Source organism: Coregonus clupeaformis, unplaced genomic scaffold (genome assembly GCF_020615455.1).
Source record: "Coregonus clupeaformis isolate EN_2021a unplaced genomic scaffold, ASM2061545v1 scaf0084, whole genome shotgun sequence".
NCBI lineage: Eukaryota > Metazoa > Chordata > Actinopteri > Salmoniformes > Salmonidae > Coregonus > Coregonus clupeaformis.
The window spans coordinates 557859-573440 of NW_025533539.1; the positions used below are offsets into that span (position 1 = coordinate 557859).

A 15582-nucleotide genomic window follows, 5' to 3' on the forward strand; every position below is an offset into this window, starting at 1 on the left:
ATTTTAGTCAAATATATCTGTAAGGTGAATTTGCAGTCTGCAAATTATTTGTTCTTTTGTTCCGGCCCCCTGACTATCCGTAAATAAATAAAAAACTACACAAATATTTGGTCCGTGGCTGAATCTAGCTGATGATCCCTGCAGTAGGGGCTGGTCTGAATATACTGTTTCACACCACAACGTAAAACAGGTAATATCCATTGACAGTAATCATCCCACTGTACTGAAACAAACCAACAAACAAATCACAATCAAGACTGAGAAATAAATTACAATCAAGCCTGAATACCCTAAAAATAATTTTATTTTGAAAAGCCTTCAGAAGAAATCCCCAAATGTCTTTATAGTACAATTGTCGTCTTCATCCCCAACCCCAAGTAAACCAGTGTTTCATATTCTCAAATATAATTTACTTTTTTGTAAAGATTTTAAAAAGAAAACTTTTTTTTTTTTGCTTTGCAAATACAGTAAAAGCAGACCAGGACAGAACAGTAAAGTTTTTACACAACGTTAAAGATACCTTATCAGTAAAAGCAATAATGATAAACATGAAATAATAATATCATTAATAATATAATAGTATCAGTAATAATACATGGCGGGAAGAATGGAGTAAGTAGCACATGGAAATAAACTTTAAGGGCCAGCCGGTTTCCCGGACACAGATTAGACTTGTACTATAATAATAATAATAATAATAATAATAATAATAATAATAATAATAATATGCCATTTAGCAGACGCTTTTATCCAAAGCGACTTACAGTCATGGAGAATCTCCATTGAAATAGCTTTTCAGTCCAAGACTAGGATTAATCTGTGTCCCGGAAATTATCCCTAAAATGTCAATTGCTTTTAAATAACCTTTAAATAAACCCACTTTTTTTTAGACTACTTTAGACTATTGAGATGCAGCCTACGTCAACAGCTCTCTGTAGATCAAGTTTCAATCTCGCCATAGTACTTTACTCTACCCTTCTCTCCTTTCCTCTACCCTTCTCTCCTTTCCTCTACCCTTCTCTCCTTTCCTCTACCCTTCTCTCATTTCCTCTACCCTTCTCTCCGTTCCTCTACCCTTCTCTCCTTTCCTTTCCTCTACCCTTCTCTCCTTTCCTCTACCCTTCTCTCCTTTCCTCTTCCCTTCTCTCCTTTCCTCTACTCTCCTCTCCCCCTATCACTCCCACTGATTAACCCACACACATATATCTCATAACACAAAGGCTTTAAAACATGAAAATTACTGTTTCCATCTACGTATATTCAAATGCTAAAATATCAAATCCTTTGCAGATCTTTATATCAGTCTGAACAGCTGTTAGTAACCATAGGAACCCTAGAACTACAGTTAAGTTCTAATATATTGGCACCCTTGCACGTTTTTAAAATAATTATATTTATTCTGAAATAAGTTGACATTAGAACAACTTAGTGCTCACACGTGTATTTGTTTGTTTTACAACTGCATTACCTACAGTGTAAAACAGCCATTCATCCAGTTTTAAAAAGGGTAATCTCTGTTAACCCAGAAGTAAAATCTTGCGTAATTTGGTCTGCTGCGTGATTAACGCCAGTGTTCATATGTGTTAGAAAATGAGAGTTCCGGCAAAAACCACCCTCGCAAAAGGAAACTCTCAGCCCCCCCAAAAAACATTGTGAAACATTAAAAAAGCTAGATAAAACTATACTAAATATAGTCACGTCACCAAATAACTGATTAAAACACACTGTTTTGCAATGAAGGTCTACAGTAGCCTCAACAGCACCCTGTAGGGTAGCACCATGGTGTAGCCGGAGGACAGCTATCTTCCGTCCTCCTCTGGGTACATTTACTTCAATACAAAACCTTGGAGGCTCATGGTTCTCACCCCCTTCCATAGACGTACACAGTAATTATGACGACTTCCGGAGGACGTTCTCCAACCTACAGTGCCTTCAGAAAGTATTCACACCCCTGGCCTTCCACACCCCTGGCCTTCCACACCCCTGGCCTTCCACACCCCTGGCCTTCCACACCCCTGGCCTTCCACACATTTTGTTGTGTTACAGCCTGAATTTAAAATGGATTAAATATAGATTTTTCGGGTCACTGGCCTACACACAATACCCCATAACGTCAAAGTCTAATTATGTTTTTCGAAAATGTTTACAAATTATTAAAAAATTAAAAGATGAAATGCCTTAAGTCAATAAGTATTCAACCCCTTTGTTATGGCAAGCCTAAATAAGTTCAGGAGTAAAAATGTGCTGAAGTCACATAAGTTGAATGGACAACACTATGCAATAATAGTGTTTAACATGATTTCTGAATGACTACCTCATCTCTGCACCCCACACATACAATTATCTGTAAGATCCCTCAGTCGAGCAGTGAATTTCAAACACAGATTCAACCACAAAGACCAGGGAGGTTTTCAAATGCCTCACAAAGTAGGGCATCTATTTGTAGATGGTTAATTGTTTTTTTTTTATACAAAGAAGTAGACATTGAATATCTCTTTGAGCACAGTGAAGTTATTACACTTTGGATGGTGTATCCACATTTCTAAAAACATTTCCACTTTGTCGTTATAATAATAATAATAATAATAATAATATGCCATTTAGCAGACGCTTTTATCCAAAGCGACTTACAGTCATGTGTGCATACATTTTTACGTATGGGTGGTCCCGGGGATCGAACCCACTACCCTGGCGTTACAAGCGCCATGCTCTACCAATTGAGCTATGTGGTATTGTGTGTAGATGGGTGAGATTTTTTTGTTCTTGATTTAATCCACAACAAAATGCGGAATAAGTCAAGGGGTGTGAATACTTTCTGAAAGCACTGTATCAGGGCTCTTGCAGTATGAACTAACATCTTGTCCATCCAATCAAAGGATCAGAGAATGAATCTAGTACTGAAAGCATAAGTAACAGCTAGCTAGCTAGCTAGCACTGCAGTGCATAAAGTGTGGTGAGTAGTTGACTCTGAGAAAAAAACAATAGTTGAACTGTTTTGAACAAATGTATTTCATAAAATATTAAGGAGAAGCAGCAGAGAAAGAGCTATTTCATTGTATTTTTAGTTTACTTTTCAGTTACCTAGCTAATGCAGCTAATTTAGCCTACTCAACAACCTGACTCAAACAGAGAGGAATGCTATTTATGCTAGCTGGCTAAAGCTATCCAACACTGCAACTCTTCCAAGTCAAGGTGCTTTTGGTTTCATAAATGTATTGCCACCAGGGCCCGCCGGTGTAACTGCTAAACTGCTTGCTGTACTGTGTTACTGAACACATGGATTGGATTGTGGGTTTACTAACGCCTTAGTTCTAGTTTGTTGACTATAACGTTAATATGGTGACAACGATGTAGGCTGTGTAGTGGTTAGCGGTTATGGTATGAAGGTTTGGCTTGGAGAGGTTAGCGGTTATGGTATGAAGGTTTGCCTTGGAGAGGTTAGCGGTTATGGTACAAAGGTTTGGCTTGGAGAGGTTAGCGGTTATGGTACAAAGGTTTGGCTTGGAGAGGTTAGCGGTTATGGTACAAAGGTTTGGCTTGGAGAGGTTAGCGGTTATGGTACAAAGGTTTGGCTTGGAGAGGTTAGCGGTTATGGTACAAAGGTTTGGCTTGGAGAGAGTCCACAAGCGAAGGGAAAAGGTGAGAGGAGGAGAGAGTCCACAAGCAAAGGGAAAAGGTGAGAGGAGGAGAGCGCGTAGATGCAAGAAGAAATTATACAACGATCAAAGTGATGATGCTGTTTGTATGGCTGCTATGAAAGTGAACTGGGTTTGTATGGGGCTGCTATGAAAGGGAACTGGGTTTGTATGGGGCTGCTATGAAAGGGAACTGGGTTTGTATGGCTGCTATGAAAGGGAACTGGGTTTGTATGTGGTTGCTATGAAAGGGAACTGGGTTTGTATGTGGCTGCTATGAAAGGGAACTGGGTTTGTATGTGGTTGCTATGAAAGGGAACTGGGTTTGTACGTGGCTGCTATGAAAGGGAACTGGGTTTGTATGTGGTTGCTATGAAAGGGAACTGGGTTTGTACGTGGCTGCTATGAAAGGGAACTGGGTTTGTATGGGGCTGCTATGAAAGGGAACTGTGTGTGCGGGTGATCCGCCGAATCTGTTGCAAAACGTTTCTTAAACGGAAGCAAATGCAACAAAAACAGTTTGGACTAAAGATAACACCCCAGATCAACTAGATGCAGGCAAGAAAGAGTGTGCAAGGCTGTATTGAATGTGTCACTGTCTGTCACCATGATTACGCCAATTTCTCTCTCTCGACCTGTCAATCTACGTTATAAACTTTCATTTATAGGCTAGGTCAGTGTTTCCCAAACTCGTTCTGGCAACCCCAAGGGTTTTGGTTTTTGCCCTAGCACTACACAGATGACTTAAATAATCAACTCATCATTAAGCTTTGATTATTTAAAATCAGTTCACCCCTTGGGGTCCCCAGGACCGAGTTTGGGAAACACTGGGCTGGGTTGTAGCAACTTCATGATGGGCAAATTCGAGTATCATGTAGTAGCCTAAACCTATCGATGTTACGTTGAGCTGGGTGAATGGAATATGAATGACAGTCATCCAATATGCTGTAATAGAAATAAGGCCATGCTCATGAAAAAAAATTGTCATCACTAATGTTGAACGGCACTGACCGCCACACACACACACACGTCTTACACGATCACACAAGCCCGCGGAGCTGGATCTACGGCCTGAGTTAGAGTACAGGCCAGAAGAAGCAGATCAAATAATAATAATTTATAAAGTAGAGCTGAGGGGACACAACTAAGGGTTAAACACAAAAACACACACACACGTTTGGTTCATAACATAAGACCCCCCCCCCTTCCCAACACCACTGTTCCCAACACGACTGTGTCATGTCAAAACCTAAAAGATGTATTATTCTATATGTCTGCCCAAATTCCCTTCGACAGCTTTCTCTCTATGAAGGCACTAGACAGCTGGGTTGACCAGGAGAGGAAGCCACAGTAGACTGTTGGGACGCACCCCCATCTCCTATACATTCCCCATTCCTCCTCCTCTAGGCCTCATGGCACCGCCCTGTCCACAGACTGTTGGGACGCACCCCCATCTCCTATACATTCCCCATTCCTCCTCCTCTAGGCCTCATGGCACCGCCCTGTCCACAGACTGTTGGGACGCACCCCCATCTCCTATACATTCCCCATTCCTCCTCCTCTAGGCCTCATGGCACCGCCCCTGTCCACAGACTGTTGGGACGCACCCCCATCTCCTATACATTCCCCATTCCTCCTCCTCTAGGCCTCATGGCACCGCCCTGTCCACAGACTGTTGGGACGCACCCCCATCTCCTATACATTCCCCATTCCTCCTCCTCTAGGCCTCATGGCACCGCCCTGTCCACAGACTGTTGGGACGCACCCCCATCTCCTATACATTCCCCATTCCTCCTCCTCTAGGCCTCATGGCACCGCCCTGTCCACAGACTGTTGGGACGCACCCCCATCTCCTATACATTCCCCATTCCTCCTCCTCTAGGCCTCATGGCACCGCCCTGTCCACAGACTGTTGGGACGCACCCCCATCTCCTATACATTCCCCATTCCTCCTCCTCTAGGCCTCATGGCACCGCCCTGTCCACAGACTGTTGGGACGCACCCCCATCTCCTATACACAGTTTCATATCAAACCCGCCCTGTCCACAGTATCTTCCCCAAATTAACCCCTAGGCACTAGTGTAGTTCTGACAGGATTGGATAGGTGTAACAGCAACATGTTAACATTTCCACCTAGCCCGTCAAGAGTTGTATTCATTAGTGAATATTGTAGCAGAACATTTTTGCAACAGAAAATAAAAACAAGCGTTTCTTATTAGACAAGTCCAGGTAGATCCCTCCCTTTTTCAATCTGTTTGGTTCCAAATGAACACGACCCAGGCGGAGCTCCTCTTTCTAACTTACCTAACGTTGTCTCACCTGGCTATCTTCAGATCAATGCACTACATTTTACATTTACATTTTAGTCATTTAGCAGACGCTCTTATCCAGAGCAACTTACAGTTAGTGAGTGCATACATTATATTTTTTATTTGTTCTTTTTTTATACTGGCCCCCCGTGGGAATCGAACCCACAACCTTGGCGTTGCAAACGCCATGCTCTACCAACTGAGCTACATCCCTGCCAGCCATTCCGTCCCCTACCCTGGACGACGCTGGGCCAATTGTGCGCCGCCCCATGGGTCTCCTGGTCGCGGCCGGCTACGACAGAGCCTGGATTCGAACCAGGATCTCTAGTGGCACAGCCTTAGACCACTGCGCCACTCGGGAGCAACCACTACTGCTAGTCTCTCTGGATGACTGTTTGCTAAATGACTAAAACATCAAATGGAAATGTCTTGTTGGTTACTGCACTGTTGAGAGAAGCAAGCGTTTCACTGTACCGTTTACACCCCGCTGTATCCAGTGGATATGACAAATTAACTTTGATTGGGATTTTATTCGATTAACTGTTGATACCTATCCATTTCTTTCAGATCTAGCGTATTGAAACATTAAGCATTTAACCCTTTCTGGTCTTAACCCCTCACCTCCACAATCTCCAGTCCCAAATGGCACCCTATTCCCTATATAGTGCACTACTTTTAACCAGGGCCCTAGGGGCCCTATCTAGGGGATATGGTACCATTTGGGATACACGCCTTATAAAAGGGCTTCTATATGAAGTTTCCCACAGACACAGATTTGAGACCCGTTTTAAGCCTACCCATCCCTAATGGTTACCAATGGATTTGGGGAGGGTAAAACTGGTCCACAACTTCTCCCCAGGGCCTATAAGAGTGTGCAGGCGTTCTTCTTGCCACGTTTCTTAGCCTGTAGCGCCGCCCTGGTGGCCATTTCAAACACCTCCCTGACTCCGTCCTTGGACTTGGCTGAACACTCCTGGTAGCCATACGCACTGATCCTGTTAGCCATGTCTCTGCCCTCCTCCGAATTCACTGGCTCCTGGGGAGAGAGAAAGGGGTGGGGGGAGCGAGAGAGAGAGAGAGAGAGAGAGAGAGAGAGAGAGAGAGAGAGAGAGAGAGAGAGAGAGAGAGAGAGAGAGAGAGAGAGAGAGAGAGAGAGAGAGAGAGAGAGAGAGAGAGAAAGGGGTGAGAGAGAGAGAGAGAGAGAGAGAGAGAGAGAAGGGGTGGAGAGAGAGAGAGAGAGAGAGAGAGAGAGAAAGGGGTGGAGAGAGAGAGAGAAAGGGGTGGGGAGAGAGAGAGAAAGGGGTGGGGGGGAGAGAGAAAGGGGTGGAGAGAGAGAGAGAGAGAGAGAGAGAGAAAGGGGTGGGGAGAGAGAGAGAGAAAGAGAAAGGGGTGGAGAGAGAGAGAGAAAGGGGTGAGGGGAGAAAGGGGTGGAGAGAGAGAGAGAGAGAGAAAGGGGTGGGGAGAGAGAGAGAGAGAGAGAGAGAGAGAGAGAGAGAGAAAGGGGTGGGGAGAGAGAGAGAAAGGGGTGGGGGGAGAGAGAGAGAGAGAGAGAGAGAGAGAGAGAGAGAGAGAGAAAGGGGTGGGGGAGAGAGAGAGAAAGGGGTGGGGAGAGAGAGAGAAAGGGGTGGGGGAGAGAGAGAAAGGGGGTGGAGAGAGAGAGAGAAAGGGGTGGGGAGAGAGAGAGAAAGGGGTGGAGAGAGAGAGAGAAAGGGGTGGGGGAGAGAGAGAGAAAGGGGGTGGGGGAGAGAGAGAGAGAGAGAGAGAGAGAGAAAGGGGTGGGGGAGAGAGAGAGAAAGGGGTGGGGGGAGAGAGAAAGGGGTGGGGGAGAGAGAGAAAGGGGTGGGGAGAGAGAGAGAAAGGGGTGGGGGGAGAGAGGGAAAGGGGGTGGGGGGAGAGAGAGAAAGGGGTGGGGGGGAGAAAGGGGTGGGGAGAGAGAGAGAAAGGGGTGGGGGGAGAGAGAGAAAGGGGTGGGGGGAGAGAGGTTAGCTGAAAAATATACTTTTAGAGACAGTGAAGAGTTAAAACCCAGTTAGCCATGTCTCTGCTACAGGGAGAAGGATGTGTGTACCTGCTTCATCTTGGCCAGCTCCCTGCGTGTGTGTTCGTCATTTCTCAGGTCCTTCTTGTTGCCCACGAGGATGATGGGAACATTAGGACAGAAGTGTTTCACCTCCGGAGTCCACTTCTCTGGAATGTTTTCTGGAGGGAGAGAGAGAGACATGTTAGGTGTGTGTGTGTGTGTGTGTGTGTGTGTGTGTGTGTGTGTGTGTGTGTGTGTGTAGCCAACTCCGCTGACTGTTGTCTTCATCAGGAGAGTTGGAATCAAGCTATAAGTACACTACCAGTCAAAGTTTTAGAACACCTACTCATTCAAGGGTTTTTCTTAATTTTTACTATTTTCTACATTGTAGAATAATAGTGAAGACATAAAAACTATGAAATAACACATATGGAATCATGTAGTAACCAAAAAAGTGTTAAACAAATAAAAATATATTTGAGATTTGAGATTCTTCAAATATCCACCCTTTGCCTTGATGACAGCTTTGCACACTCTTGGCATTCTCTCAACCAGCTTCACCTGGAATGCTTTTCCAACAGTCTTGAAGGAGTTCCCACATATGCTGAGCACTTGTTGGCTGCTTTTCCTTCACACTCCCATCCGACTCATCCCAAACCATATCAATTGGGAGGCCAGGTCATCTGATGACGCATCCCATTATTTTTTTACATTTACATTTTCGTCATTTAGCAGACGCTCTTATCCAGAGCGACTTACCCAGAGCGATTTCCTTCTTGGTAAAATAGCCCTTACACAGCCTAGAGGTGTGTTGGGTCATTGTCCTGTTGAAAAACAAATGATAGTCCCACTAAGCCCAAACCAGATGGGATGGCGTATCACTGCAGAATGCTGTGGTAGCCATGCTAGTTAAGTGTGCCTTGAATTCTAAATAAACCACAGACAGTGTCACCAGAAAAGCACCCCCACACCATCACACCTCCTCCTCCATGCTTCACGATGGGAACCACACATGCAGAGATCATCCGTTCACCTACTCTGTGTCTCACAAAGACATGGCGGTTGGAACCAAAAATCTCAAATTTGGACTCATCAGACCAAAAGGACAGATTTCCACCGGTCTAATGTCCATTGCTCGTGTTTCTTGGCCCCAGCAAGTCTCTTCTTCTTATTGGTGCAGTTAACTCTAATGAACTTATCCTCTGCAGCAGAGGTAACTCTGGGTCTTCCATTCCTGTGGCGTTCCTCATGAGAGCCAGTTTCATCATAGCGTTTGATGGTTCGTGCGACTTCACTTGAAGAAACTTTCAAAGTTCTTGAAAAAAAAATTCCGGATTGACTGACCTTCATTTCTTAAAGTAATGATGGACTGTCGTTTCTTTTTGCTTATTTGAGCTGTTCTTGCCATAATATGGACTTGGTCTTTTACCAAATAGGGCTATCTTCTGTACACCACCCTAGCTTGTCACAACACAACTGATTGGCTCAAACACATTAAGAAGGAAAGAAATTCCACAAAATAACTTTTAACAAGGCACACCTTTTACTTGAAATGCATTCCAGGTGACTACCTCATGAAGCTGGTTGAGAGAATGCCAAGAGTGTGCAAAGCTGTCACCAAGGCAAAGGGTGGCTACTTTGAAGAATCTCAAATATAAAATATATTTTGATTTGTTTAATTCTTTTTTGGTTACTACATGAAAGACATACGTGTTATTTCATAGTGTTGATGTCTTCACTATTACTCTACAATGTAGAAAATAGTAAAAATAAAGAAAAACCCTGGAATTAGTATTCTAAAACTTTTCACTGGTACTGTACATCGTTACATACAGTGGCTTGCGAAAGTATTCACCCCCTTGGCATTTTTCCTATTTTGTTGCCTTACAACCTTTTTTGGAGTTTGTATCATTTGATTTACACAACATGCCTACCACTTTGAAGATGCAAAATATGTTTTTCTTGTGAAACAAACAAGAAATAAGACCAAAAAAAACCAGAAAACTTGAGCGTGCATAACTATTCACCCCCTCAAAGTCAATAATTTGTAGAGCCACCTTTTGCAGCAATTACAGCTGCAAGTCTCTTGGGTATGTTTCTATAAGCTTGGCACATCTAGCCACTGAGATTTTTGCCCATTCTTCAAGGCAAAACTGCTCCAGCTCCTTCCAGTTGGATGGGTTCCGCTGGTGTACAGCAATCTTTAAGTCATACCACAGATTCTCAATTGGATTGAGGTCTGGGCTTTGACTAGAACATTCCAAGACATTTAAATGTTTCCACTTAAACCACTCAAGTGTTGCTTTAGCAGTATGCTTAGGGTCATTGTCCTGCTGGAAGGTGAACCTCCATCCCAGTCTCAAATCTCTGGAAGACTGAAACAGGTTCGCCTCAAGAAATTCCCTGTATTTAGCGCCATTCATCATTCCTTCAATTCTGACCAGTTTCCCAGTCCCTGCCGATGAAAAACATCCCCACAGCATGATGCCACCATGCTTCACTGTGGGGATGGTGTTCTCGGGGTGATGAGAGGTGTTGGGTTTGCGCCAGACATAGCGTTTTCCTTGATGGCCAAAAAGCTCAATTTGAGTGTTATGTGACCAGAGTACCTTCTTCCATATGTTTGGGGAGTCTCCCACATGCCTTTTGGCGAACACCAAACGTGTTTGCTTATTTTCTTCTTTAAGCAATGGCTTTTTTCTGGCCACTCTTCCGTAAAGCCCAGCTCTGTGGAGTGTACGGCTTAAAGTGGTCCTATGGACAGATACTCCAATCTCCGCTGTGGAGCTTTGCAGCTCCTTACCTTTGGTCTCTTTGTCATGTGACACTTAGATTGCACACAGGTGGACTTTATTTAACTAATGATGTGACTTCTGAAAAAAGATTAGAATTGGTCTGCCTATGTAAACGCAGCATTAGCGTATGTATTACCTAAGCTGTCGGGGCTGTCAACAGAGAAGCACATGAGTATAACGTCGGTGTCGGGGTAGGAGAGAGGCCTCAGTCTGTCATAGTCCTCCTGTCCTGCTGTGTCCCATAACGCTAACTCCACCTGGGAGAGGGAGGGAGAGGGGGAGAGCGAGAAAGAGAGAGAGAGAGAGAGAGAGAGAGAGAGAGAGAGAGAGAGAGAGAGAGAGAGAGCGAGAGAGAGAGAGAGAGCGAGAGAGAGAGCATTGGATAAATGTCATCCATTTGGTCAACATTCCATCTTGTATCTGGGCATGTTGTTTAAAATATTAAACAACTAGGGGCTGGTATGGAATTGGGCCCCAAGGAGGATGAGGACATTGTCAGTTTGGTTTGGAACTCGGTCCCTGGCTGAAGCTCAGTTTGGTTTGGAACTCGGCTCCTGGCTGAAGCTCAGTTTGGTTTGGAACTCGGCCCCTGGCTGAAGCTCACCTGTTTTCCATCCACCTCGATGTCGGCCACATAGTTCTCAAACACGGTGGGAACGTAGACCTCTGGGAACTGGTCTTTACTGAAGACGATCAGCAGGCAGGTCTTCCCACACGCTCCGTCTCCCACTATCACCAGCTTCTTCCTGATCGCTGCCATCTACATGGGGGGATTTCCACATATTATTACCACTGCATGATCTATCTGCTTCAGTTTAGTCTGCATGGGGGCAAACCTAACTGTCAGGCTGGTAGGTTGCTACGGAGACCAGGTACTAGGTTTTCTTAGCACTGGGCCTGAGGTAATTGTTTTCTTTCTAGCCCTGCACTATCACACGTGATTCACCTGATCAATTAGCCCTTAATGGTATGGCGCCCATGCGCAGAGTCCTTTGTAGGGCTACAGATCAACATGTCTTCATATTGAGCAGAGAGTTTTGTTCATATATGAATCAAATACACTGTTCTCTTTAATATGACCAGGGAAGTCGGGAGCTCAAAGGTTCAAGCTGCTGCAGTCACTTTGGAAGCTCTAGTCTTGTTAACTAACTCGTTTTTTAAAACTCTCTCCATGCTTAAAGTAGTGAGAAATATATGTAATTGTTGCAAAAAATGAGCTTGTGCTTAATTTACTATCATGATCCTAAATCGAAATATTGAATTAGTTTGACATAAATTATTTTATATTACGCTAATTTTCATTATCACAGATCATTTTGTATTTATTTATTTAACCAGGTAAGACCAATTGGGGTTAAAAACCTCTTTTGCGAGGGCGACTTGGATGTTGCTACATTACAGACTAACGTTTTCACCAGACAAGGATTACAGGAAATACACAACCTTTTTACCTCAGATTGGTTATGCTAGTATTAAACTTTATAGTCATCACGATCTTGCAAAATCAATTGCTTAAAATAGATCAATATCTTTGGTTTAGTAGCGGTGTTCCGTCATATGCGCCAGTCCGTTCAGACCACTGTGTTGGGAAGGGCTCGTAAACAAGCACTTTACAGTAAACTTGTATTCGGTGCATGTGACTAATACACATTTATTTTTGTTGAAATAATTTGGGCGCTCGTCCCATATACATCTCTGGCCTCACATGAATTGTTGGATTTGCGGGTTGAGCCATCATTCAAATGAAACCGTCCCGATGAATAGGTGGTGATTCGTTAAAAATATCCAGTCAAAACTGTCGTTTCCTTTTCTGTATTGGCCATCTACCGAAATCATTAAATTGATAATATACGTTGATGAATGGCTACGACAGGTTGTCATCTATCGACAGATACTCTGTATGTAGTTTAGCCAAGGTCATGGCGGTTTGTCTGTTAGAAGATAAACGGTGCATGTCGCCGAGGGTTATTGTCCCAGTTCCATTCATTTCAATACAATATCGATGCGAGTGTTTCATTTGCGCACGCTTTTGATTACAGCGGAACAAGCTAATCAATTCCAGTCTTGACTGACCACTTGGTAAATATTAGCACATGTGCAGTTTATAAAATGTATAATTTAGCAAAATAAAAGTAATCTGAACACAAGTGTGACACGTGTGCATGGAGTAATTTATATATTGGTCTTCAAAATATCACGACATTTCAGAATATTGATTCTGAATTTGGACACTCGGCCATAAATCAAAAAGCCATGACAACTGGAAGCAGCAATAGTATCATTTTCAATGTATGTTTTTGTAATATACAGTGCCTTCGGAAAGTATTCAGACCCCTTGACTTTTTCCACATTTTGTTATGTTACAGCCTTATTCTAAAATGGATTAAATCAATAAAAATCCTCATCAATCTACACACAATACCCCATAATGACAAAGCGAAAACAGGTTTTTATACATTTTTGCAAATGTATTCAATATAAAAAACTGAAATACCTTATTTACATAAGTATTCAGACCCTTTGCTATGAGACTCGAAATCGAGTTGAGGTGCATCCTGTTTCCATTGATTATCCTTGAGATGTTTCTACAACTTGATTGGAGTCCACCTGTGGTAAATTCAATTGATTGGACATGATTTGGAAAGGCACACAACGGTCTATATAAGGTCATACAGTTGACAGTGCATGTCAGAGCAAAAACCAAGCCATGAGGTCGAAGGAATTGTCCGTAGAGCTCCGAGACAGGATTGTGTCGAGGCACAGATCTGGGGAAGGGTACCAAAAAATGTCTGCAGCATTGAAGGTCCCCAAGAACACAGCGGCCTCCATCATTCCTAAATGGAAGAAGTTTGGAACCACCAAGACTCTTCCTAGAGTTGGCCGCCCGGCCAAACTGAGCAATCGGGGGAGAAGGGCCTTGGTCAGGGAGGTGACCAAGAACCTGATGGTCACTCTGACAGAGCTCTAGAGTTCCTCTGTGGAGATGGGAGAACCTTCCAGAAGGACAACCATCTCTGCAGCACTCCACCAATCAGGCCTTTATGGTAGAGTGGCCAGATGGAAGCCACTCATCAGTAAAAGGTACATGACAGCCCGCTTGGAGTTTGCCAAAAGGCACCTGAAGACTCAGACCATGAGAAACAAGATTCTTTGGTCTGATGAAACCAAAATTGAAATCTTTGACCTGAATGCCAAGCGTCACGTCTGAAGGACACCTGGCACCATCCCTACGGTGAAGCATGGTGGTGGTGGCAGCAGGCAGGGACTGGGAGACAGGATCGAGGGAAAGATGAATGGCGCAAAGTACAGAGAGATCCTTGATGAAAATCTGCTGCAGAGCGCTCAGGACCTCAGACTGTTGCGAAGGTTCACCTTCCAACAGGACAACAACCGTAAGCACACAGCCAAGACAACCCAGGAGTGGCTTCGGGACAAGTCTCTGAATGTCCTTGAGTGGCCCAGCCAGAGCCCGGACTTGAACCCGATCGAACATCTCTGGAGAGACCTGAAAATAGCTGTCCAGCGACGCTCCCCATCCAACCTGACAGAGCTTGAGAGGATCTGCAGAGAAGAATGGGAGAAACTCCCCAAATACAGATGTGCCAAGCTTGTAGTGTCATACCCAAGAAGACTCGAGGCTGTAATTGCTGCCAAAGGTGCTTCAACAAAGTACTGAGTAAAGGGTTTGAATACTTATGTAAATTTCAGTTTTGTATTTTTAATAAATGATTAAGCATTTTTAAACCTGTTTTTGCTTTGTCATTATGGGGTATTGTGTGTAGATTGATGAGGGAAAAAAACAATTTAATCAATTTTAGAATAAGGCTGTAACCTAACAAAATGTGGAAAAAGTCAAGGGGTCTGAATACCTTCCGAAGGCACTGTAAACAGTACTTAAAGTATAATCCTGTTGAAAAATAATGGTATCAGGTAAAAACTACTGAATGAGCCCAAAAACGTGCTATGATTTAGATATGAGTGAAATCGTTAAAATGTTTGTCCTGCAGCTATCAGGATAAATGTTTTAGCTACTGTAGTTTGCTAGCTAAGATTGGCAAGCTAATGTTATTAGCTGACATTAGCTAGCTAGCTAATTAGCTAGTGGGGTAAAGAGACAGCGAATACGAAGTGGCTAGCTCATTTACTACGACTTTACCATTTACTCATTTACTATGACTGTCGTAGATTCAGAGAGTTGTCAAGATTTTCGGTTCGTAAATCCGAGGAGTTGATCCGACCTCCGGCAAGTCAAGCTAACCGGCTAACGTTGGCTAGCTTGCTAGCTACTTCCCAGACACATAATGAGAGAACAACCTCACTCTGACCATTTTACTCGCCCTAGCAGAGCTGGTTAGGCTGTTTTCATGTTATCAAGAGCTTTGGTGTCTGTAACTGTGCTGCTGGCAACAATTTAATGACGCTTTTTTTTTTGCCGACGTTTACCGACACCGGTCATATTCAACGGGTGTTGAGCGTTCATAAATTCCTCAGTTATTCTGCTCTCTGGCACACTCAAGACGAGAGTGCTCTGAAATCGGAGTAGATGGACAGAGTTAATTTACGAACGCACAGTTATCAATGTACTGTTACCTTACTGCTATTTGATAAAGCCAGTTAAAAAGGGAATAGATGTAAAGTTATGCTACCGTTTGTTAGCCGTTTCTGTGTTCGTCTCTTCTCTTCCGGTCCAAGCTGAAGTCCCCGCCCACTTGGGCCTGCCACGCCCCGGCAGCATAGAACTGAGAGCTAGAACGGACTAGGCCTACAGATCTATCTTAGACGTGTCTGCAAATCTCTTCAATTCAATTGGAAAGAAATACTTT

The 15582-nt window shown here is 43.7% G+C and overlaps 1 protein-coding gene across 1 annotated transcript; it reads right to left on the minus strand.

Moving 5' to 3' along the window:
- Positions 1 to 6242: 6242 nt before the first annotated feature.
- Positions 6243 to 15479, minus strand: LOC121545275 (rho-related GTP-binding protein RhoA-A-like). The gene is made up of 5 exons (XM_045213166.1): positions 15406 to 15479; positions 11364 to 11519; positions 10896 to 11016; positions 8013 to 8143; positions 6243 to 6980 (listed from the first exon to the last, which is right to left on the minus strand). Exons 2-5 carry the CDS (start codon positions 11517 to 11519, stop codon positions 6807 to 6809), a joined length of 582 nt encoding a protein of 193 aa, XP_045069101.1. The 5' UTR covers positions 15406 to 15479; the 3' UTR covers positions 6243 to 6806.
- Positions 15480 to 15582: the final 103 nt, after the last annotated feature.